The sequence below is a fragment of the Rana temporaria genome, chromosome 3 (assembly GCF_905171775.1).
Source record: "Rana temporaria chromosome 3, aRanTem1.1, whole genome shotgun sequence".
Taxonomy (NCBI): Eukaryota; Metazoa; Chordata; class Amphibia; order Anura; family Ranidae; genus Rana; species Rana temporaria.
The window spans coordinates 199,454,264-199,479,367 of NC_053491.1; the positions used below are offsets into that span (position 1 = coordinate 199,454,264).

Genomic DNA, 25,104 nt, shown 5'->3' on the forward strand with positions numbered 1-25,104 from the left:
TGATACTGCCCTGCGGCCCAGTCTCCGAAGGGAGATGATCATGCGCTACTTCAGTTTGTCAAAGTACATGTTGACATTCATGATTCCCTCAATAAACTGTAGCTTCCCAGACCATGACACTACCACCGCCATGCTTGACTGTAGGCAAGACACACCTGTCTTTGTACTAGAGGTCGACCGATATGGGCTTTTCTCTGGCCGATGCCGATATTTAGAAATTGGGGTGACCGATATACGATGCCAATTTTTGTGGCTGATATTTTAGGCCGATTAAAAAAAAAAAAAACCTCACCCACTCCACACCGTCCTGCTTGCTCCTGTCACTCTAGCACACACTTGATGTCCTCAGTACAGATGCCACTGGTTGGCACTGGCAGGTGGCACTAGTTTGGAACTGACAGATGGCACTGGCAGGTGGCAGTGGTTTGGAACTGACAGACGGCACTATTGGCACTGACAGATGGCATTAGCAGGTGGCACTGATTGGCACTAACAGGTGGCACTGGTTTGGTGGTGACTGCGAGCCAGGCCTTTTGGTCCAACATCAGTGCCTGACCTCACAAATGCACTCACAAATGCACTTCTGGAAGAATGGTCAAACATTCCCATAGACACACTCCTAAACCTTGTGGACAACCTTCCCAGATGAGATGAAGCTGTTATAGCTGCAAAGGGTGGGCCAACTTAATATCGAACCCTACGGACTAGGACTGGGATGCCAATAAAGTTTGCATGCATGTGCATGTAAAGGCAGGTGTCCCAATACTTTTGGTAATATAGTGTATCTTAAATTAGATTAGTTTAACCCTAGCTGACACCATTTGCCTAATGGGTAAGTCCCAGAGTTCAGAACAGTCCTTATTATTCAGGTCCAGAGTGTCCTAAAACCATTTTTTTAACCACTTCTTGTGTGCCGTACGTTTTATGAACATCCTCAGACGGGAAGGGTGATAGCTCGGTCATCACTGCAGCAATGATAAAGATATCATTTTGTTGGGCCAGTGATTCTGCGAGCCGCTGGATTACTTTTATATGTAGCAGAAGGAGGTCTCACTCCTCTCCCGCCGTAGCATTTACTCGGCACTCCCGTGCGATCGGAGAGCCCGTTATGGATGTGACCAATGGCATCCAGCTCTAGGCACACAGTGAGAGGAACAGATGTTGTTCCTCCCACTGTGTGCCATCAGAAATGGGAAGCAACAAGGATTTCATCACTTGTTTTCTTGGCCATTACCGGCCAGGGAAGCAGCCGATCAGACCAAAGTTACAGTATTAAATAATTTTTGGCTATTATTTTTTAAAACGCTCACGTGCAAATGCACACGTAGGTCCCACACACATATGTAAATGGTATACCGCACAACACATGAGGTATCCCCGCAAACGCCTGATGGAGAGCAATAATTTTAATGCCAGACCTCCTGTGTAACTAATGCCGCGTACACACGATCGGTTCGTCTGATGAAAACGGTCTGATGGACCGTTTTCATCAGACGAACCGATCGTGTGTGGGCCCCATCGTTTTTTTTCCCATCGGTGAAAAAACGTAGAACCTGTTTTAAAGTCATCTGATGGTTAAAAAACCGATAGAAAAAAACGATTGTCTGTGGGGAAATACATCGGTTAAAAATCAACGCATGCTCAGAGAATCAAGTCGACGCATGCTCGGAAGCATTGAACTTCATTTTTCTCAGCACGTTGTTGTGTTTTACACCACCGCGTTCTGACACGATCGTTTTTTTAACTGATGGTGTGTAGGCAAGACTGATGAAAGTCCGCTTCATCGAATATCTGATGAAAAAATGCAACAGACCGCTTTCATCGGATGAACCGATCGTGTGTACAGGGCATTACTCTAAACTGGTAACTTGTAAAGGTTTTTAAAGTTTTGCCTATGGAAATTTTTAGGTACTTTAATTAGGCGCTGTTCCATAGGCTGATGCAATTTTAAAGCATGACCTATTTGGAATCTGTTTACTCTCTACATAACAATTTTATTATCTACCCAATAAATGGTTATTACATTGTATTTTTGTGCATTAAAATCCATTATAGTGTATTATTTCCAAAACATTTGCATAAAAATATGCAATGCCCACCATTTTATTCTGTAGAGCCTCTGCTAAAAAAGACAAAAAAAAAAACCCACAAAAAAAAGTGTGTGTGTGTTTTGGGTGTTCTATGTCATTTTCTAGTAAAAAAAATGAATAGATTTTTACATGTAAGAATGTAAGAGAGAAATGCCAAAATTGGCCCAGACTGGAAGCGGTTAAGGGCTGTAAGATCTGTAAGCTTTACCAGAATGGGATGTTGGTAAAGAGCCGAAGCTTGTTTTGGAAGTTGGTCAGCTCTGAGCAGATTTTCCAGATGGGATAGGTCAGGACAAGCTGTAGAGAAGAAAATTGACTGTGGAAGGCATGTGCAATCTGCAGATATCTAAACTGATAAGAGGGAAGGTCATAACTAGCATGAATAACATTGAAAGGAATTTAAATTGTGGTTGCCTGCAATATGCTAGTTCGTTTTAATTTTAAATTTGGCTCATTAGTACAGGTCGGGAATCATAAGGTAGTGTAGTAGGGAATGGGTTATTCCTTAGAGGAATGTGTGGAGAAATATTTCCCAAAGGCAGCCATTCCAAGGGAATGCATGTTTTTCTTTTTTTCTAGCAGACGAGCATCAACAGTTTCAGGAATAAAAAATGTTTTTTGTATAATGTGTAAGATGATGTTAAGCTGAGTAAATAGATACCTAACATTGATGTATGGTTTATCTGAGCACTCATGGAATCACTAGTATAATAAGGCACCTAATCCCATAAAGAAATGTTGAATTCAAAGCAAGGAAGGGAAAAGGAATTTTTACGGTGCATGGGGTATGGCGGTAACGATGAGAAAGAACGGGTTTTTAAGAAAATACTAAAATATTTTTATTAAATATAAATAAGTAAAAACAGAGGTCAATCAATTTTGAGATGAGTGGTGGTCATTGAAACATATAATTCTGGTTTAACAACACATGGAAATCGCATGTTCCCTACATGTTTCGCGATTTTCGCTTCTTCGGGGGGGAACAAAATCCATGCAAAAATTTTTGTAATTAAACAACAAAAGAATACATAGAGTTAGCCATGTACAACATATGAAAATACAGTGTACACATATATAGGTATAATACATGTCTGACTGGAGGCAGAGGAATATTCCAAAGGAGGAGGGGTAAACAAAAAAGATACCTAACATGTCACGCTTTAAAATTGGGCACACTCTCGTGGCATGGTGCCAAACTTTGATACTTCAAAATCTCCATAGGCAATGATTGTATTTTTTTTACAGGTTAGATCAGGGGTGTCCAAACTTTTTTCAAAGAGGGCCAGATTTGATTAAGTGAACATGCGTGAGGGCCGAATATTTTGCCTGACATTTTTTGAACCATTAAAATTCGGTCTAAGTGTGTTCGTCTGAGAACTCATACACTGCCCAACAAGAATTCTCTTGCCTGTGTAGCTGTGTGTGGTGAAGAGATGAGCTTGGGCGTGTTATTTGGATATACTGTCTATATTTATTTTGTGGCCCCAACGAATCCCAGAGCGCTGCTCAGGACTAAGCATGAGCTTGGGCATGTTATTTGGATATACCGTATTTATCGGCATATAACACGCACAGGCTTACCATTGCCATGAATGCAGCCTTACCATTGCCATGAATGCAGCCATACCATTGCCATGAATGCAGTTTTACCATTGCAACCAATGCAGCCTCACATGTGCCATGAATGCAGCCTCACATGTGCCATGAATGCAGCCTTACCATTGCCATCAGTACAGCCTGATCGATGCCCATCTGCAGCCTCGGAGGCCTCGGGACAAGTGCAGACAGATTGCAAACAGGAGAATCTCTTGTTTACTCTGTGGCCTCTTTAATACAAAGTCCCACCTCCTATGATAGACAGAACAGTGGTCCAAAGGCATCCCAGGAGATGGGACTTCCAATACAGAAGCTGCTGAGTAAACAGGAGATTCTCTTCATGTAATCTGATGGCGCTCATCCTGCCCCCTCCCTGTCCCCTCCAAGGCAGCGCCGATAAATACGGTATATATCTTTTGTGGCCCAAACAATATATATATCCAAATCCCCAGGGGGGCCATATTAAATCAACAGGGGGGCCGCATTTGGCCCGCGGGCCGGACTTTGGACATGCCTGGGTTAGATGTTTAGAGTTACAGAGCAGGTCTTGGGCTAGAATTGTTGCTTTTGCTCTAACACACACAGCGATACCTCACATGTGTGATTTGAACAACGTTTACATATGTGGGCGCAACTTGGGTTTGTGCGAGCACACAGGGCGCTCTAAATTATTTTATATTTTTACACTTTCTCTATGAAAAAAAGTTTTTGATCACTCCTATTCCTATTACAAGGAATTTAAACATCCCTTGTAATAGGAATAGTGCGTGGCAGGTCCTCTTTATGGAGAGATGTGGGATCAATAAGGCCCCACATATCTCCTCCAGGCTGGAAAGGCTGAGATAAAAAAACTCTCTCTGCCTTTCCAGCCGCGTCCTCGGCTTTTTTTACCTCTTCCTGCCCGGACATAACGTCGCGCCTGGGCCTCCAAGGGTCATAGGGATGACTGGGGACTATCAGGTTTTGCATTTCATAAGGTGCAAATATAGAACAATCTGACTTGCATGTCAATATGTTCAAAAGAGACATATTGACATGTAAGTTATTGATGTTGTATTCTTTAACCACTTAAGGACCGCCTCCTGCACATTTACGTCGGCAGAATGGCACGGCTGGGCACAGGCACGTACCTGTACATCCCCTTTAAGTGCCCAGCCGTGGGTCACGCGCGCGCCCACGACCCGGTCTGAAGCTCCGTGGCCGCGGACACGATCGCCGCCGGTGTCCCGCGATCGGTTACAGGAGCTGAAGAACGGGGAGAGGTGTGTGTAAACACACCTTCCCCGTTCTTCACAGTGGCAGCTTCATTGATCGTGTGTTCCCTGATATAGGGAAACACAATCAATGACGTCACACGTCCAGCCCTGCCCCCCCTACAGTTAGAAACACATATGAGGTCACACAAAACCCCTACAGCGCCCCTTACTGGTTAACTCCTAAACTGCAATTGTCATTTTCACAGTAAACAATGCATTTTTATAGCATTTTTTGCTGTGAAAATGACAATGGTCCCAAAAATTTGTCAAAATTGTCCGATGTGTCCGCCATAATGTCGCAGTCATGAAAAAAATCGCTGATCGCCACCATTAGTAGTAAAAAAAAAAAAATATTAATAAAAATGCCATAAAACTATCCCCTATTTTGTAAACACTATGGGCCAGATCCACGTAGCGCCGCGCTTCTTTACGTCCGTAACTTATAGCGTATTTCCCGTATCCACAAAGAATTTGCTCCGTAAGTTACGGCGGCGTAGTGTAACTGTGTCAACGTAAGGGCGCACAATTCAAATGCATGAGATGGGGGCGTGTTTTATGATAATACGTCTTGACCCGACGTAAATGAAGTTTTTTCTAAACGGCGGATGCGCCGTCCATGGGGGTATCCCAGTGCGCATGCTCCAAATTAACCCGCAACAAGCCAATGCTTTTGACGTGAACGCCGTTATACGCAAGGCCCTATTCGCGAGCGTTTTACACAAACGACGTACACAACGGAAAATTCAACGCTGGCCCGACGTCCATACTTAAAGGAACACTAAAGGTTCGTTTTTTATTAGATCAATTGATTGCTGTAAGCTAGAGCATTTAAATATCACTTACCTCGTTTTTCCTTTTGACCTCCAAAATACAGTAATCCAGGTTTGAAAATGCCATTTCCTGTATCTCCTCTTCTTGCTTTCCACCAGCATCTGAGCTGTTTTGCATGGTGGAAAGCAGAATGTGCTCACCCCCTCCCTATGACTACAGCCCTGCGTGAAGATGCTCTCTTATCCCTCACAGGCATGGAGGCTAAGCCTAATGGGAACTGAAGTTCCCATTAGGCCGTGATGTAGCAAGAATGAATGTGCACCGCAAACCAGGAAGTCAGTGAGAATAACGATTCAGGAGTGACGGAGGTGAATAAAACAGCTCGATTTCAACAGGTATCAAACTAGTTATAATGCAAAACATTACTTTTTACTTTATCAGCTACTGTCAGACTTTAATTTAAGAGGACAATATTTTTGTCTTTACAACCCCTTTAACATTGGCTACGCCTCATATAGCAGGGGTAACGTTACGCCGAAAAAAGCCTTACGGAAACTACGTAAAAAAATGTGCCGGCCGGACGTACGTTTGTGGATTCGCGTATCTAGCTAATTTGCATACTCAACGCGAAAATCGACGGAAGCGCCACCTAGCGGCCAGCGTAAATATTCACCTTAGATCGGACGGCGTACTAAGACGTGCGCCAGTCAGATCTAGCTCTGCTTCAGGCGTATCTTGTTTTGTGGATACAAAACAAAGATACGCCGGAGCAACCTAGCAGTTTCGCGGTGTATCAATAGATACGCCAGCGTAACTGCTTCGTGGATCTGGCCGTATTAATTTTGCGCAAACCAATCGTTAAACGCTTATTGCGATTTTTTTTTTTTTTTAACAAAAATATGTAGAAGAATACGTATCGACCTAAACTGGGGAAAAAAAAGATATCTTGTTTTTTTTTTTTTTCAAAATTGTGGCTCTTTTTTTGTTTATAGCGCAAAAAATAAAAACCGCAGAGGTGATCAAATACCACCAAAAGAAAGCTCTATTTGTGGGAAAAAAAGGACGCCTATTTTGTTTTGGGAGCCACATCGCACGACCGCGCAATTGTCAGTTAAAGCGACGCAGTGCCAAATCGCAAAAACTGGCCAGGTCCTTTACCTGCATAAAGGACATTTCATGTTCCTTATGCTTATCCTTATGCATTGATTCTGTACTCTGCAATTTCAGAAATGGTTGTTGTCCCTGATGAAGATTGTTCTATATATGCACCTTTCGAAACGCGTCGGCCTACACAACCATTCATCTCTGAGAACCTTGGAATCTGATGCAGTTAATATACATCACTGTCAGATGTTCATGCATTTAGATATATTCAAGTTTTTAAACTGTGGTGTTGCATAATATGTTGAGTACCTATGGTATTTTTGTAATAACATTTTTATCTACAATTTTCTCTCTTTTTACAATTGCCTTTAAAATCCCATTATCTGATTTAATATCTTTCCAATTGTGACTCTGTTAATCCAAACGCAAAGCACATTTCAAATGCCTTGCGTCACTTTTTAAAGAATGTTATTCTGGTAACATGTCCTCCTTTTTAGGTTTACTGGCATTGAGAAATTGACTCCTATGCCCAGGGGTGGTAATAGGAACAGACAGCTTTTAGATAGACATGGTGGATATTTAGATTAAAAATCAGGGTCCCTCAGGGGTTAAACCTCAGATGGGACCTTGATTTATATTTATGTTGATTCCTTTTTGCACTACCTGCCTTTGACGTTTTAGTACTATTTTTTTTCCCTCACTGGGCATTCTTGCTTACTTTTTTCAATTCTTCCGTTTTACTTGGCTTTAGCTTTTGTATTGTTGTTTCCTTGGATTTTAATATGCCTTTTTGATCATGCAGCCAGTCATGTGTGTATCTCGATTTAGTTTTTGTCTGTCCATATATGGTGTTTCACCTCTCCTCCAAGTAACTCTGATTATCCAATTGGCAAATTAATGACATGTTCTGCCAGGAGGGGTTTATACACATATATATTGTGGCATTTGTAGAGAACAAGGCCCGCAAGACTGAAGCGCTTTTACATCTGCTGTCTGTGTCTTTTATGAAGAATCAATAAATTTTTAAAGATTTTAAAGAGCAAGCAAGGCGTAAGAGGGTATGTGGCCTGCAAACCACAATACAAAAGTGATTAGAGAGCTTCGAGAGAATGTAAAATAGCAACTTTCAACACTAAGGAGGAGTTATTAACATCAGGCTGGAGCCACTAGCAAGCAGTCACCAGTTGAGTAGCCAAAAATGTGTAGAGGTCTGGCATGGCCAGTCCACTTTGAAGAATTAGTGTATTTATTGGCGTATAACACTCACTTTTTTTGCCTGAAAATAGAGGGTAAACTGTGCCTGCGTGTTATACGCAGGGGGGTTTGGAAAGTTTTTTACCTGAAACTTTCTTCTTAAAGTTAGCGTGCGTCTTATATGCCTGTGCGTGTTATACGCCGATAAATATGATAGTCTAATCCGAGTAGAAAACTTGGAGGTTGAGGGCCCCATAGGAAGGTAAAATGACTGGGTAAAGAAGTATTTGGGGATCCAGTTTTTTGAATTGTAAAATAGGTAACTTTGGACAGAATTGTTTTCATTTTGATAAGGTTTATTTAACCAAAGAGGGATAAAAACAGATTGCTCCACACCTAAAGCTTGTCCTAACTTCATGTGATAGAGGTAACAAATTTAACGCAACATAATCCTCAGCATTGTGAGAAATAACATGTCACTGAGCCCCTTTATTGCTTATAGCCAAGCAATAAAACAAAGTGGAAGCCCCATCCTTCTCAGGACCTCGCACAAGTATGACCAGTCTACATTGTCAAAAGCCTTCCCAGTGTCTAACAAGGTTATAGTCCTAGAACCCATATTGGTTTGCGGAGCATACCTATTTGTAAACAGCCTGCTGATATTTAGATCAGTAGATTTGCTGGGTTTAAATCCTGTATGGTCCAGGCCTATCAGGGTGTGGAGCACATGACTAAGTCTAGAATTGAGAAGTTTTGTCAAAAAATTTAAATTACATTTTAGGAGAACTTTGGGCCTGTATGAGACACAAAGAGGGGCCCTTGGGGTGCTTGTGTATGAGAATAATATGTGCATTCTACACTGAGGGAGGCAAAGTGTCACCGGCCAGGCAGGCAGTGATTATGGTAGCCAATTTGGGGGCTAATGTCGTGGCGTGGGTCTAACAAAATTCCATGGAAATACTGAAAGGACCTTAAGCCCAGTAGACATGGTCGGACTTTTGTCTGACCAAAATCACATCGGAATTCCGACGGAATTCCATCGGAATAAAAGAGAACATATTCTCTATCTAAACTCCAATGGAATTCATCGGAATTTCCGATGGAATTACTCCGATGGGGCATACACACGGTCAGAATTTCCGATGGAAAAAGTCTGTTGGATTTTTTCCATCCCACTTGGAAATGATAGAATGGTTGTAAGGACCTCAACATCCGTAATAGGTTGTGTGAGAAAGGCCCTTTCATCCATCCTAACGCTTTGGGGTTTGAGAGAGAAGTAATATTAGAGGGATCAAAAGTTGGAGGCAGGGAAGGGGTATACAAACCAGTGTAAGATATAGTGAACTCAAAAAGAATAACGTCTTGGAATGTAATGGTGTGACCTTCAGACGTTCGAAGTTCAGAGACAATGGTTAGGGGCCTGTCATTTTGGGACAAAATGGCTAGTTTCCTGACAGTTTTTATTCCCCTGTTCAAAAACTGTTCTTGTACAGGTCAGTCCTAGTGGCCTCAGAGATGTGCAAAAGTAACATTCTTCTAGCTGATATAAATGTATCAAGGTTTTCAGAAGTAGGAGAGTAGGCATAACATTCAGCCTGCCTGTTTTCATCATCCTGCGAGTGCAGAAGTCTTGGCCAAACATCACATTTTTTAATAATCATTTTTACAATTAACATTTGAAACTCGAAGTGTTGAAATAAGATGTGCATGAAATGAAGAGATCAAATAACAAAGGGCTTTTTCTTTCAGTCCTGAACACTACTCAAATGTTTGCTAATACTAGGGCTTTACATTTAATTGAGAAACTGCAAATGTACCATAAATTGTGCCTGTCAATAGTCTCATGCAATTTATTTATTTTTTTCTAATTTTATTCTCAGGTGGAAGCCTGTCAAGGAGATCTAAGCACTTTGGCCAATGTTGTCACATCACTTGCAAATTTTAACAAATCGAAAGACTTGTCCCAGTCGAGCACAGAATTGTCTATAATGGAAAGTTTAAGTAATGGGGATGCTTCACTGTCAGAGCTTCCACAGGATGACCAGTCAAGCAGTGAAGTCACTAGGTACTTCCATTGTCTTATGGTTCTGGCAAAAAAATTATTGTCTGGACAAAACTCAATGCAGCAAGTATTTGATTTCAACTTTAGAAATTTGGTTAATGTGGTAACCAATTTACTGTACATTTAGTAAATGTATTTATTTTTTATTAACATAATTTTGCTTTGTTATCTAGAGCCTTTGATACTCTGGCAAAAGCTCTCAACCCCTCTGAAAGCTCTGTGCAGAGCTCATCAGAAAGCATTGATGCCGCTTCTAACATCTTTGGTGATGCTACTGTTGTTGAGATTGAAGGACCACTTCTCACAGATTCTCACATAGCCTTCAAGGTAATGCTTACCATGTTTCTATTGCAACCACAATTTCACAGTATTTTGCTCTACTTGTCGTCATTTAAAAAGAGAATTTACTAAGTTTAGTAATACTTTTTTTACATGTTCGAGAGAGAACTAGACAAAAATTTTAGCAAAAACACGTTTTTAGAAAGTGGAATCATACATTACTGGGTGTATTAAAATAGTTTCAAACTAAGGTAAGTTCAGAAAACTATTAATATGTTTAAAGGGTCGCATGGTTTTGTTTATTTCTGTATCTGTCGCAGAGAAACACAATACTTGCTGATCCATTGACATTAGAATAAATTATGACAATATAGATTTTGGTAATGAAAGTGTAACTCCAGTTGAAACCTAACTACCCTTAAAGTGATACTAAACACACACTGTTTAATTTACCTTGTCCCTTCTACTTGTATGTGGATGATGGCACTGTAATTTTTTGAATAAAAAAAAATCGAAGTACCTTTTTTTTTTCCTAATCGATATACGGCTGTCACATGACCCATATCTTTCCCAGCCTGTCTGCAGGGAAACATAAGCAGGAAGAGTTTCTAGTCCTGCTGCTGGTCACATGTTCAAAATAAAAAACAGCCTTTGAAATACAGAGTAAAAATAAAAAATATCAATAAACTGTTTTACATTGTCATACAAATATATATTTGAAATTAAATCTTTATTATTTTGTGGAAATAACATGGTGTGGGCAAATTTCTGCCAGTCACAGGCTGTGTCATGTCCCTCCAGCCTGTGTTTTAGAATAAGAGGGAGTTGAAGCCTTCATTAATCTAAATGTAATATACCATTGTGTTTAGCTGGTTAGTGGGCATGGAGGAGGAGGGAGTGGGTTGCCATTTACCACTGTGTATACACCCATATGCGTGACTTTAGTCAAATGGGCTGCTCAGATGCTTTAGAGAGGACATTTTCAGCATAAAAGCTCACTAAAAACTGAGCATGTGCATTGGTGGGGAAAGAAGCAACAGGCAGTGGACCACTAATGCCCATGCCAATAGAACCATGGGTTGTGCCCATGTGTGCCAGGTGCAATCACCTGACTGACACAGGAGATCATTTGACCAGAACCAGGGCCTGAAAGGTAAGTATATACACCGATAACATTATGATGACACACCTAGTTCCCTTTTGCCACAAAATAGCCCTGACCTTTCGAGGCATGGACTCCACTAGAATTCTGAAGGTATGCTGTTGTATCTGGCATCAAGCTATTAGTAGCAGATCCTTTAAGTCCTGTAACTTGCAAGGTGGGGCCTCCATGGATCGCACATGTTTTTTCCAGCACATTCCACAGATGCTCGTTTTGGATTGAGAGCTGGAGAATTTGGAGGCTAAGGCAGCCTGGTGCCCAGGTAATTGACACACTGACACCCGACCACCCACATGATGTAAAAGAAAACATGATTTATCAGACTAGAACACCTTCTTCTGATGCATGTGCACATTGTAGATGCTTTTGGCTATGGACACGGATTAGCATGGGTCCAGGCATTACGATTTGGCCCTTGTCAAATCCCTAAGCTTGATCGTTTTTTTTTTTTTTAGGGACAATATGTTCACCTACTGCCTATTATATCCCACCCACTTTCAGGTGTCATTGTAACCAGATAATCCAATGTTATTCGCTTTTTCCTGTCAGTGATTGTAATGCTATGGCTGATTGGTGTACATCTTTCTTCAACAGGTTAGTAAGCATATGTATTAGGTGGAGGGAGGGGACAGTTATAAGAGTAGTAAGGTTACAGCTGAAATTCTATTTAGGTTCCTCAGACCCATATTCCAGCCATTAAAATTTTGTATAACATTAAATATTTAAATGGGTTTGAAAATACCCAAAAGGTAATGGGATATGCAAGGAGATGTAGGAATTTACGGTACATGGTTTTAGTATCTTATGTATGTATGTATGTTAGTTTTTTTTGTTTTTTTATTAACTTAATTGAAATAGTATTGGCAATGCTTTTTAAATAAAGTGAAAAGTGCTTTTGCGCTAAAATGGATCCTAAATGAGTGAATCCACCAAAAATATATAGTGCAGCAAAACCTAATTAAGTTTACATGACATAAAACAGGAATATAAATAAATGGTGATTCTGCGCAACATATCACACTAATGGAATAGTGATATCACATAAACAAGATAAATGTAAGAGCTGACAAATAATCAGCATATAATATTAAATGCAAAGAGAATAGTGAGTCCAAATATAAATATATATATACTCAAATAGTGAATAGTGAGTCCAAAATATATAATACTCATAAGGCGAATGTGCAAAAATATATAAAGAATATTGTGCAAAAAAAAACCGGAATGGAAGTTCAATCCCAATAGTAAACACAAATCAGCTGTCAGGGCAGATATTCTGAATGCACTGGATGAAGGTGAGCACCAGCTCTATGGTGTGAGTGCACGGCCGTGCGATAGAAGATAAACCAGATCCCTGGCTGAGCTCCTGGGACTCTTACCTCTCAGCCCTCCTAAATGGGCATTGATGTACAGGTCACTCGCAGCCTTCTATGGGTGGTCCCTGATGTTTCCTCTCTTGATCTGATGGATCCTTCCTTAATTGGGACAGATGCTCCTCGAAACCAGATGGATGATGTGGGTTATAAGAGAGAGAGAGAGGGGACTCCCATAGTGAGGTAACGTTTGGTGCAGGTAAAATATGTTTATTGAGGAAAAACCTGCACTTACATTAAAGAAAAATAAAAGTGCAACGAGGAAACAAACAGGCGGCGTTTGAATCGCCAGCTTACGTCACTCCGGGTGTACGTCCTCCAATTCACCCGGAGTGACGTAAGCTGGCGATTCAAACGCCGCCTGTTTGTTTCCTCGTTGCACTTTTATTTTTCTTTTAATGTAAGTGCAGGTTTTTCCTCAATAAACATATTTTACCTGCACCAAACGTTACCTCACTATGGGAGTCCCCTCTCTCTCTCTCTTATAACCCACATCATCCATCTGGTTTCGAGGAGCATCTGTCCCAATTAAGGAAGGATCCATCAGATCAAGAGAGGAAACACAGGGACCACCCATAGAAGGCTGCGAGTGACCTGTACATCAATGCCCATTTAGGAGGGCTGAGAGGTAAGAGTCCCAGGAGCTCAGCCAGGGATCTGGTTTATCTTCTATCGCACGGCCGTGCACTCACACCATAGAGCTGGTGCTCACCTTCATCCAGTGCATTCAGAATATCTGCCCTGACAGCTGATTTGTGTTTACTATTGGGATTGAACTTCCATTCCGGTTTTTTTTGCACAATATTCTTTATATATTTTTGCACATTCGCCTTATGAGTATTATATATTTTGGACTCACTATTCACTATTTGAGTATATATATATTTATATTTGGACTCACTATTCTCTTTGCATTTAATACTATATGCTGATTATTTGTCAGCTCTTACATTTATCTTGTTTATGTGATATCACTATTCATTAGTGTGATATGTTGCGCAGAATCACCATTTATTTATAATGCTTTTTAAATGCATTTCCCAAACTACTTTTAAGTACATAATTTAATTAGCAACTCCCTTTTTTTTTCTAGCTCACGATGCCTTCACCAATGCCTGAATATCTGAATGTACACTATATTTGTGAGTCTGCGTCACGCCTGCTATTTTTGTCCATGCATTGGGCTCGTCTATCCGACCTTCCAAGCTCTTGGGTTAGTATGTTATCTTTTATTAGACCATAAATGGTAAAACTAAGATTGTGATAATACTTATTTTGGTGTTTAGATAAAATACAATGCCTGTAATGATGCCACATACACCATGCTGTGTTGCGCTGCTCAGCTGTTTAAGTGCATTTCAAAAAGAACAGACCCAGCAGGTTTCTGAGAGGAAGTGAAGAGATGACATGACAAACTATGAAGATGTAAAATAATTCCTAACATTTAAAAAAGTTAAACTCCATGGAAGTAAATGCATATATGTAAACTGTTTATCTTCCAAAAATATTTGCAATTCTGTTCACTCAGTTTTGTGACCTGGCACTCCTATCAGACAGTCCATTCAGATCCTTGACTTCCATTGCAGCAGCATTTAGTTGGTTTAAGAACACATCTTGAAGCCTGTTGAGTGGATGATGAAAGAGTAGCAACACATTGATAGTCATCCCTGTGCTCTATTGCTGTCCGCATATTTCATGTCCGCACATTATATTGCCTTTTACTATAAAATTATCTTTATGGCCATTTCTGCCTAAAAAGTGCAAGGGGGCTGCTCCAGTCCTGCAGTACGGTGTAGATGTACAAACCTTTTGTATGTTTAGAATGTTGGCAGTCCAAATACGAATATATCCCATTTCCTCTTTCCATGTCAGCACATGTGCACTGACACAGAGCCTGACTGGCCTTAGTGCTGGCCGCCTTCTCCAAATCTGAGTTTTTCTGTTTAGGTCATTACACGAGGCTGATATCTTCATATAAATTTAAATACCTAAACAAGTGGCATTTTTAGAATACATTTGCTGATTTTTAATTTAATATAGTACTGTATTTATTTGTGTTTTGAAGATGCCTGGAGCTCAATTTTAAAGGCATTACATTATGTGATATATAATAGATTAATATTTAAAACAGGCTTCATTTACATCAGTCTGGTTTGCAATAATTTATGTTTTTTTAGCATGTGAGGAACTCTTATTGGACATAGTGATTGCAGTTGGGGAACTTGGCTATTAAATCAGGCCCCTGTAACAAACAAACTAGTTTCAAAGGGGGCACACTAAGGGCTAGTTTACACATGCTTCAAACATGGCTTCGGACACGCTTTGTTAAAGCTCTCTGAATGCCAGTCAAACCTCCTGTCACTAAATAAAATAAAACATAAAAGTCCAAAGTGAATAATAAACATCTATGGAAGGTCCATTAGTGTTCAGAATAAAGTGAAAGGTTGGTCTTGGATAATCTGGGATGAATCTTGAAAATACAGTCAAAATGGTAAAGTGTTCACGCTTACCAGATTCGATGGACTCGCGTACCGTATAGCAGGTGGGTCAAACAAGCACTCTTGAGGGAATCGCCTCAAACAGGAGCTCCCACCACTGGAAAAACAGTAAGAAGGGTTCCACCCAAAGTTGAATGAGTACTGTCAGATATCCATTATGGAAAAAAGGAAATATTGTTGCGCAGACCCAACGTGTGATACAAACATATATTATCAGCCGCGTCTTAAGTGTGCCATACAGCACAGACAAACATAGTAAAAAAGGGGAAGTCGCGCTAATTAAATTGATATAAATACAGTGAAACACCAGTGGTTAATGAAAATAAACAGTACGTGAAAATAAACAGTTCTATGTATGGTGATAAACACCCTCAATGGGGTAAGTGCATATTATGAATAGCTAATAAATGGCATAAGTGTCTCTTCAGTTGGTATGGGCAAATTGACAGTCCAGACAGGCCAAGCAGTTTATAAAGCAGTCCACAGGTGTAGTGATGAAAATAAATCTTAGGTAACAGTGACAACGACCACTCTGTGTTCAGAACAAACAGGAGACCTCCACCACAAATAGTACTGACTCTTACCAGAATTCAGTAAATAATAGGCATAAAGATAAATCCAGCAGCAGCCCACAAGATTAACTTCAACCAGCGATATCCGTACATTAGTAATCACCATTGGAATCCAGACTCCATAAATATAAAGGAAACACCAAAGGAGGGATATAGCGTAATACTGCGCTGGTTTATTGTAACTTAGAGCAGCTAAATGCTTACTTACATTTGCAGTGATAAAAATGGGCATCAAGCGGACATAAAATAGATAGCAGAGAAAAAATCAAACAACACAGCCGGCCGGACTGTGTGTGGGCGTACGTCCGGATATCCGGATCCTTACACTCAGTAACGCGGTAACGTCAGGGCGTCTCCTCCCATCCATTATGGACTCCAAAACATGCGATGAATCACATCAAATGATGTGCATGAAAAAACAAATGATCCGCACATATGGTGATACTGTTTGACATTTAATGGTAAATGGAGTTTCAGATGATGTCCAATAGGATGAAACATGGCGGCTGATGGTCTTGGAATCGTTGCCTATACTCCATTTTAATTACAAGCTTGTTTTATCAGATTTGCTATAAGTGTAAACCCCCTTTTTTACCATTAAATGTCAAACGGCATCGCACTGTGCGGATCATATGTTTTTCATGCACACAATTTGATGTGAGTCATCGCATTTGTTTTGGAGTCCATTGTGGATATCTGACGGTCTTCATTCAACTTTGGATGGAACCCTTCCTACCATTTTTCTAGTGGTGGGAGCTCCTGTTTGAGGCGATTCCCTCAAAAGTGCTTGTTTGACCCACCTGCGATACGGTACGTGTGTTCATTGAATCTGGTAAGACTGAACACTTTACCATTTTGACTGTATTTTCAAGATTAATCCCAGATTATTTAAGAAAGACCTTTCACTTTATTTTGAACTCTAATGGACCTTCCATAGATGTTTATTATTCACTTTGGACTTTTATGTTTTTTCTTTCACGTTCAGTTTTGCATTGCCTATTTTACCCTTCCAGGTTCAAACGCTATTCACCTGCTCACTTAACGCCACACTTTTGTTTTTTATTTCCATTTTGCACTGTATGTCTAGTGACGTGTTGGCTGCTTATTGTTGTGCACAATTTATTTTACATTTTTACTAAATAAAATGGTTAGCTTACAGTTTACACCTTGCTTTTCATGAGGCTTCGGTGGGCCTTTGATGAGGCTTTGTGGGCCTTTAACCACTTGCCCACCAGGTGAATTCTGGCACTTCTCTCCTTCATGTGAAAATCACAATTTTTTTGCTAGAAAATTAATCAGAACCCCCAAACATTATATATATTTTTTTTAGCAGACATCCTAGGGAATAAAATGGCAGTCATTGCAATACTTTTTGTCACACCGTATTTGCGCAGCGGTCTTACAAGCGCACTTTTTTTGGATAAAAATCACTTTTTTGAATAAAAAAATAAGACAACAATACATTTTGCCCAATTTTTTTATATATTGTGAAAGATAATGTTACGCCGAGTAAAATGATACCCAACATGTCACGCTTAAAAATTGCGCCCGCTCGTGGCATGGCGTCAAACTTTTACCCTTAAAAATCTCGATAGGCGACGTTTAAAAAATTCTACAGGTTGCATTTTTTGAGTTGCAGAGTAGGTCTAGGGCTAGAATTATTGCTCTCACTCTAAGGATCGCGGCGATACCTCACTTGTGTGGTTTGAATACCGTTTTCATATGCGGGCGCTACTCGCGTATGCGTTTGCTTCTGCGCGCGAGCTCGTCGGGACGGGGCGCTTTAAAAAAATTTTTTTTTGGTTTTCTTATTTATTTTTATTTAGTTTTATAATTTTTTACACTGAAAAAAAAAAAATTGATCACTTTTATTCCTATTACAAGGAATGTAAACATCCCTTGTAATAGAAAAAAGCATGACAGGTCCTCTTAAATATGAGATCTGGGGTCAAAAAGACCTCAGATCTCATAATTAGACTTAAATGCAAAAAAAAAAAAAAAAAAATGTAATTTTTTCAAATGACAAAAAAAAAAATGTTTCTTTAAGAGGCTGGGCGGGACTGACGTTTTGACGTCACTTCCGCCCAGCAGAGCTATGAGGACGGGTGAAGGAGATTTCTCCTTCAGTCCCGTCCCCGCTCAGCTGCCGGACACATCCGATCCCCCCCGCCGCTACCGACGGCTCCGGTAAGCGGCGGAGGGTGCGGGAGAGCGGCGGGAGGGGGGGGGCCCCTCTCCCGCCACCGATAACGGCGATCTCGCGGCGAATCCGCCGCGGAGACCGCCGTTATCGTGTACACCACCGCCCCTGAAAAGATGAATATCTCGGTTGTGGCAGCAGCTGCTGCCGTTATCGAGATATTCAACTTTAAAAAGAGGACGTCTTTTTGACATGGGGCGGTGGTCAAGAGGTTAAGCGAGCTGTGCCATAGACTTCTATGGAGGTTTTGAAAATGCTTTGAAGCACAACTAAAGCGACATGGGGTATAATTTTTGAAGCAAAGCCGAAGCAAAAGCAAGGTGTAAACAGGACCGTTTTATTTAGTGACAGGAGCTTTGACTGGCGTTCAGAGAGCTTCAACAAAGAGTGTCCGAAGTCTTGTTTTGAAGCCATTGTAAACTAGCCGTTAAAGTGTGTTGAAGCAAATGTAAATGACCCCTAAAGCCCTGTACACACGATCGGATATCTGATGGAATCTAGTCCGATGGATTTTTTTGTCGGAATATCCGATGCAGCTGACTAGGGCCGAAACAATTAATCGACAACTAATCGATTATGAAATTAATCGATTACAATTTTCATAATCGATTAATCGGCCAGTAACATAATGGGGTTAAAAAAACTAATATTAGCATTTTATAGTACAAAAAAGCAAATCACTACTGTAAATATTACTTTCACTGTCCCACAGTAAAAAAATGAACCCCTTAGGCCCTGTACACACGGTCGTTCCAAACCGATGAGAATGGTCTGACGGACCGTTTTCATCGGTTCACCGCTGAAGTGGCCTGATGGTCTGATGTGCGCACACACCATCGTTCCAAAATCCGATCGGGTCAGAACGCGGTGACGTCAAACACACGACGTGCTGAATAAAACGAAGTTCAATGCTTCTAAGCATGCGTCGACTTGATTCTGAGCATGTGCGGGTTTTGAACCAATGCTTTTCTGTACTAACCATCGGTTTGGACCGTTTGGGCAGTGTTCCATCGGTTCGGTTTTGAAGCATGTTTTTGGACCGAAGGAAAACAGACTGATGGGCTATACACACGGTCGGTTTGGACCGATGAAACTGAACCTCCGTCCATTCTCATCGGTTTTGTCCGACCGTGTGAACGGGGCCTCACAGTAGCGATTATTTGCTCTTTGTACTTACTTGTTTTTTTAACCCCATTATTTTACTAAACATCTCAGGCCTGGGTTCACACCTCTGTTTTTTGGTGCTTTTTGCAGAAACACACTACAGTTCATTTACATGTTTTCCTATGGTACACGTTCACATCCATGATTTTTTTTCGGTTGCTGCGTATTTGGAAAGGGCAAGGACTTTTTAATGCAAAACGGTGCTATTTTTTATTTATTTTTTGGTTTAATATACTTTAATGGAGAAGCTGCAGAAAAGCACGTAATGTGTTTTTGCAGCAATTTGTGTTTTGTAATCTAACCAACAACAAATTGGCCCAAAAAAAATTTAAACTTTTTTTTTTTTTTTTCTAAGGCTATTATCCGATTAATCGAAACGATAATCGGCCAACTAATCGATTATGAAAATAATCCTTAGTTGCAGCCCTACAGCTGACTTTCATCAGTCTTGCCTACACACCATCAGTCAAAAATCCGACCGTTCTAAAACGTGGTGACGTAAAACACTACGACGTGCTGAAAAAAGTTCAATGCTTCCGAGCATGCGTCAACTTCATTCTGAGCATGCGTGGATTTTTGACCGATGGACTTCCACACAGACGATCGTTTTTCTCTTCCGTTCATGGACGGACACAGCAGCCTTTGACCTTAGGGTATTACCGTATATCCTAAGGTCAAAGGCTGCTGTGTCCGTCCATGAACTCAGAGAAATGGATTTTACGGTGAGTACAAAAATCCTTTTTTCTCTTCCGTTCATGAACTGAAACGGAAGCCTTTGCCCTTAGAATATAATTCCCTAAGGTCAAAGGCTGCTGTGTCCATCCATGAACTCAGAGAAATGGATTTTACGGTAAGTACAAAAATCCTATTTTTTTCTATCGCTTTTTTTATCCATAGGAAAAATTTAAAACCTGTTCTATTTTTTTTTTTCGCCGATGGGAAAACAAACCGATGGGGCCCACACATGGTTGGTTCGTCAGATGAAAACAGTCCATCTGTCTGTTTTCATCGGACAAACCGATCGTGCGTACAGGGCTTTAGGGTGCTTTTAGTAATGCCGCGTACATACGGTCGTTTTTTGTGATGAAAAAAACACGACATTTTTCAAAACGTCTTTTAAAATGACCGTGTGTGGGGAAAACGTTGTTTTATGTCTTCTGAAAAACGACAAAAAAAAAATTTGAGCATGCGGCAATTTTTTATGTCGTTTTTCAAAACGTCGTTTTTTTGTGTCATAAAAAATGACTGTGTGTAGGCTAAAACGACGTTTAAAACAACGTTTTTAAACCCGCGCATGCTCAGAAGCAAGTTATGACGCGAGCTTGAATGTAACAGAGTGCCGCCGTACGCGCTGAACGTAACCACGCTTTGCTAGAGCATTTTGAAAAAACAATGGTGTGTAGGCAACGTCGTTTTTTAAAATTAAGTTTGAAAAACGTTGTTTTCTTTCATGCTAAAAAATTAAGTTTTTTTTTTTCATCACAAAAAACTACCGTGTTTACGCGGCATGAGAATCTTGTAGACATGACTCTTAACTTAAAGTGAAACAATACTTGCCTGAGCTCCAGTGATGCAGTGTCCCAGAGCTTCCCGGGCGGAAGTTTAGGGCCCATCGATCGGGGATCGGTCTCGATCACTGGGCAGGGATGACATAATGGGCATGCGCGGGAGTTCAGTGAGATTCGGCTTTGCTGAATTTATCCAGTGAGCTGCATGTGCACGACTCACAGTATAAGGGCAGACAGGCAGGTAAGTTGCTTTAATGAGAGACAGAGCATGTCTCTTCTGCATTAACAATCCTGTATGTCCGCCAGTTTTAATTACTTAGCTTAGAGTTCCACTTTAAAATGTTTTTGAAATCTTGAAAAGTGCACAGTGTGTTTTATTTTATATAATCTGGTCATAAAAAAAATTAAGTCGTGATGCAGTAAAACCTTGGATTGCGAGCATAATTAGTTCCGGATACATGTTTGTAATCCAAAGCACTCTTACATCAAAGCAAATTTTCCCATAAGAAATAATGAAAATTAGGGTTGTCCCGATACCACTTTTTTAGGACCGAGTACAAGTACCGATACTTTTTTTCATGTAGTCGCCGATACCGAATACCGATACTTTTTTTAAATGTCATGTGACAGTTTTCAAACCACAATACAGACTAAGGATATTTTCTTTAGAATTATGAAGAACTCTAACTCAAGACATTATAAAAGAATAAAAATGAGTAAAAATGAATAAAAATGTTTTATTTGCTTGTCACGCAGTAGTAAAAAACTCAAAGAATTTTCATAGAACATGTTGATAAATACAAAAAAAGTATTCTATTTAGGTATCGGGAGCATTTGCGCGAGTACGAGTACTCCCGCAAATACTCGGTATCGGTCCCAATACCGATACTAGTATCGGTATCTGGACAACCCTAATGAAAATGATTCGTTCCACAACCATTTATTCATAAGTCCTTCAGTTTAAAGTCCATGTATAAAGATTTGTAGCAATGTTGTGTAACCATAAAATGCCCATCCACAAATGGAAGCTTCCACAAGGGGATTAGAAGCAAAATCCAGTAGGAGCTACAGAGTATAAAAGAAGAGAGGCACCTCTAAGTGTAGCAATATGGTTACATTTAATGAATGTACAACATTTAGAAACTCAGGTTGGTTGATGATTAAAAGAGGCACTTCCAAGTATGCAGGCATCCGTGGAAAGCTGTCCACATGGTACATCCTCTGCACCACCGGCTCTCACCGCTGTCAGTCTGCAATCGTGATTGGGTAGACTACCCTGCAGTAGACCAATCTGAAAGCGAGGCTTGAAGCCCTTGTGGAGTGCAGCGTAGAAGGGACGATGGTGGTGCGGAGGACGGTCTATGTGGACAGATTTACCCCGGATGCCTGCATAGTTGGATCTGCCTCTTTTGATCATCAACCATGTGAGTTGCTAAATGTTGTACAGGCCCTATTAACCCTTTCTTTAATTGTGACGTGACACTACTTGTATATCAAGTCAAAATTTATAAAAATAAATAAAAAAATCTTGTCTTACAAAACGTTCTCAAACCAAGTTACTTGCTCTCAATCCAAGATTTTGCTGTATTTTTTTTCCAGCTGCCAGATAGAGCTGTCTGCCTATTTAGCACTTTAATAAGAACAAATCTGTTTACAGAGCTCAATAATTCACATGTGAGTGAGGTAGGAGATTTATTGGACAGTTCCATCAGAAGTTTTGAACAGACAAACCATGCCTCAAGGCAGGCAGGTACTACTGTTCACTTTCTTTTTGGGAATCCTTTGACGCGTAGTGAATGTTTATATGTAAATTGAAGATTCTATACAAAATTTAAAGTAAAAACCCCAATGTTTGTGTACAATTACTATTATTTACTGTTTTATGTTGCCCTGCAGAACAGTTCTTTAGCTATAACCAATGATAAATTAGACTGCATACTGTATAACAAATAAAGCTAGCTAGTTACAGAAGAAGTAATAAAAACTTTAGTGTTTGTTGTTGACCGAAAATTGCAAATAAAGCTGGCATTTTCTGTGCCTCCTGGTATTTGTGAGTTGGCCACTGCTAATGTAAGTGTGATGTTTGTCTCTCTCATCAGGCAGGAGGTTAGTACCTCTTTGGTGAAAGCTTGCTGGAGCGAATTGTTTTCACTTGGTCTTGCTCAGTGCTCCCAAGTAATGAATGTGGCAACCATACTAACAGCATTTGTTAATCATCTGCACAGCAGCTTGCAGCATGGTAAGATCCCTGAGATATAATTATAAATGTCAATAATTGTTGCTACATTTGTTTTCCAATATATGCATGACATTTTCAGGAACCCAAACTGTACTTTCTTTTTTTTTAAATGTTTCCCCCCAAGCTACTACTTTTAATCATGTTTAATGGTGGGCCTTTTCTTGGGTGAGTGACTGTCCTTTATTTGCAGCCTCACTAGCAGCTTTCTGCATAAAAAAGCACTAAAGATTCTCAGGCAAAGTTATATAAGGACAGGGGTACATACATAAGGGGCCTAGGTCTCTCATTTTATTTTATTTAGTGTTGCGAATGACTGTCTCCTTGATTTAGCTGAATTGCTTCTGTGAGGCTGCTTACATGTACTAAAGCACCCGTTGGGAATCCAAATATGTAAAAATTGGACGGGCACCACACCAATGGCAACCAAAGTAGTCTTTATTTAATTATTAGCTGCTTAAAGTGGCGGTATACTCGCAAAAAAAACCTTAAAACAAAGCATCGGCATTGCATCCCGGCCACTGCCGAGGGAGCTGACATTTTTTCCTCTGCATCTCTTCTGAGTTTGCAGCAGCAGCGCTGTGAGTGGCCCGGAAGTCGCGATAACGCGCGCAGGAGTCTAATTTCCGGCGAGGAGCTCTGATTTTCCAGCAGCATCTGCCAGACCTTCAGAGCACATGCGCTGCTGCTGTCAGCGGCTGAATGCAAGGTGAAAATCTCCTAAACTGTACAGGTTTAGGAGATATTTTGCCTACAGGTAAGCCTTATTATAGGCTTACCTGTAGGTAAAAATGTGCTAAAGGGGTATACAACCGCTAAGAATGCCAGTATGTTTCTTCAGGGCTATGACACAAGAGTATAACAGTTTATACGTTCATAAGAGAAAAGATAAAAATAAGTTGTACTAATCTAGTAGTAAATGCATATTGTAAATCTATTTTAAAGGAAAAAATTAAATATATATTTTTTTTAAATGGCATTTGTAACGGTCAGGGGTTAACGCCGTTTACGATATTCCATTCCACCAACCCACGACAGCTTATCAACACTCCACAATCTGACAGACGAACCCCAATAATGAGACACAGCTCTGTTTGAGGTTCAAACTAATGGACCATCTTTATCGAGAAGGCAGGCTCTTATATACACCAAAAAGGATGCTGCAGTAATCAGATGGACAATGACACACTCCACCCACAACATCATACAATGGGTACTAACGAGCCTCCAATACACATCTTTTAGTCAGACTTTCTGGCACCCAGATAATCTACATGAGCTAATTACTAATCATTTAACCAGACAAGGTGACCCTGAAATAAGCTCTTCTCACCTGCTATACAATACACATTTATCATCAATAGAAATTCACACAATACAGTGTCAATTAGCATAACACAATGAAAGGTCTTTAGGAGGCCAGACTAAGGTTAATTTACATCACAGTAGCAGACTTAATTACCACCTTAACAGTCTGTGTTCCCACATTGAATGAGTCACTCTTCCCATTGACCTGTTGGGTTCAGAATCAACAACCTGTAAATAGGTCTTGCAGACATTCTTGAATATATTGTGAATTACAGACCCATGTTAAAACAATCAAACACATGTCCCTTATTTCCTGGCTCAATCTGTGTAAGAGCTTCTGGGTCCCACGGCCCTCCCGTTACAGCATTCATACACATCAAGCTATGGTTGTAGATAAAATATACGCAAGTAATGTTGAATATGGCTTGGTGGCAAATGAATGGATTAACACTACCCCACTGTATTTTGTGGTAGATAAGCTGTCTGGAGACAAGTTAAAGCTGGTAATGGACCACATATTTAAACTTCAGGAGTTCTGCAATAGCATGGTCAAGATAAATTTGGATGGTTATGAATATGCCTACATGAAAGCAATTGTCCTCTTCAGTCCTGGTAAGTAATTATTGTTTTTACGTTTTAAGTAAATGTTTATTCCTTTCATTTGGCAGAGTTGTTTTTGCATTGTTTGCACACACATAAAAAAAAAAAAAAAAAAAACATTTAACCACTTC

The 25,104-nt window shown here is 40.3% G+C and overlaps 1 protein-coding gene across 1 annotated transcript in view; it reads left to right on the top strand.

Annotated features, from left to right (window-relative positions):
* NR2C1 (nuclear receptor subfamily 2 group C member 1) overlaps positions 1 to 25,104 on the top strand; it is a 72,140-nt gene that overhangs the window by 41,527 nt on the left and 5,509 nt on the right. The window contains 6 exon segments of the mRNA XM_040344118.1: positions 9,892 to 10,076; positions 10,247 to 10,400; positions 13,981 to 14,075; positions 14,077 to 14,100; positions 22,929 to 23,068; positions 24,848 to 24,985. Coding sequence (XP_040200052.1) covers positions 9,892 to 10,076; positions 10,247 to 10,400; positions 13,981 to 14,075; positions 14,077 to 14,100; positions 22,929 to 23,068; positions 24,848 to 24,985 — 736 coding nt within the window.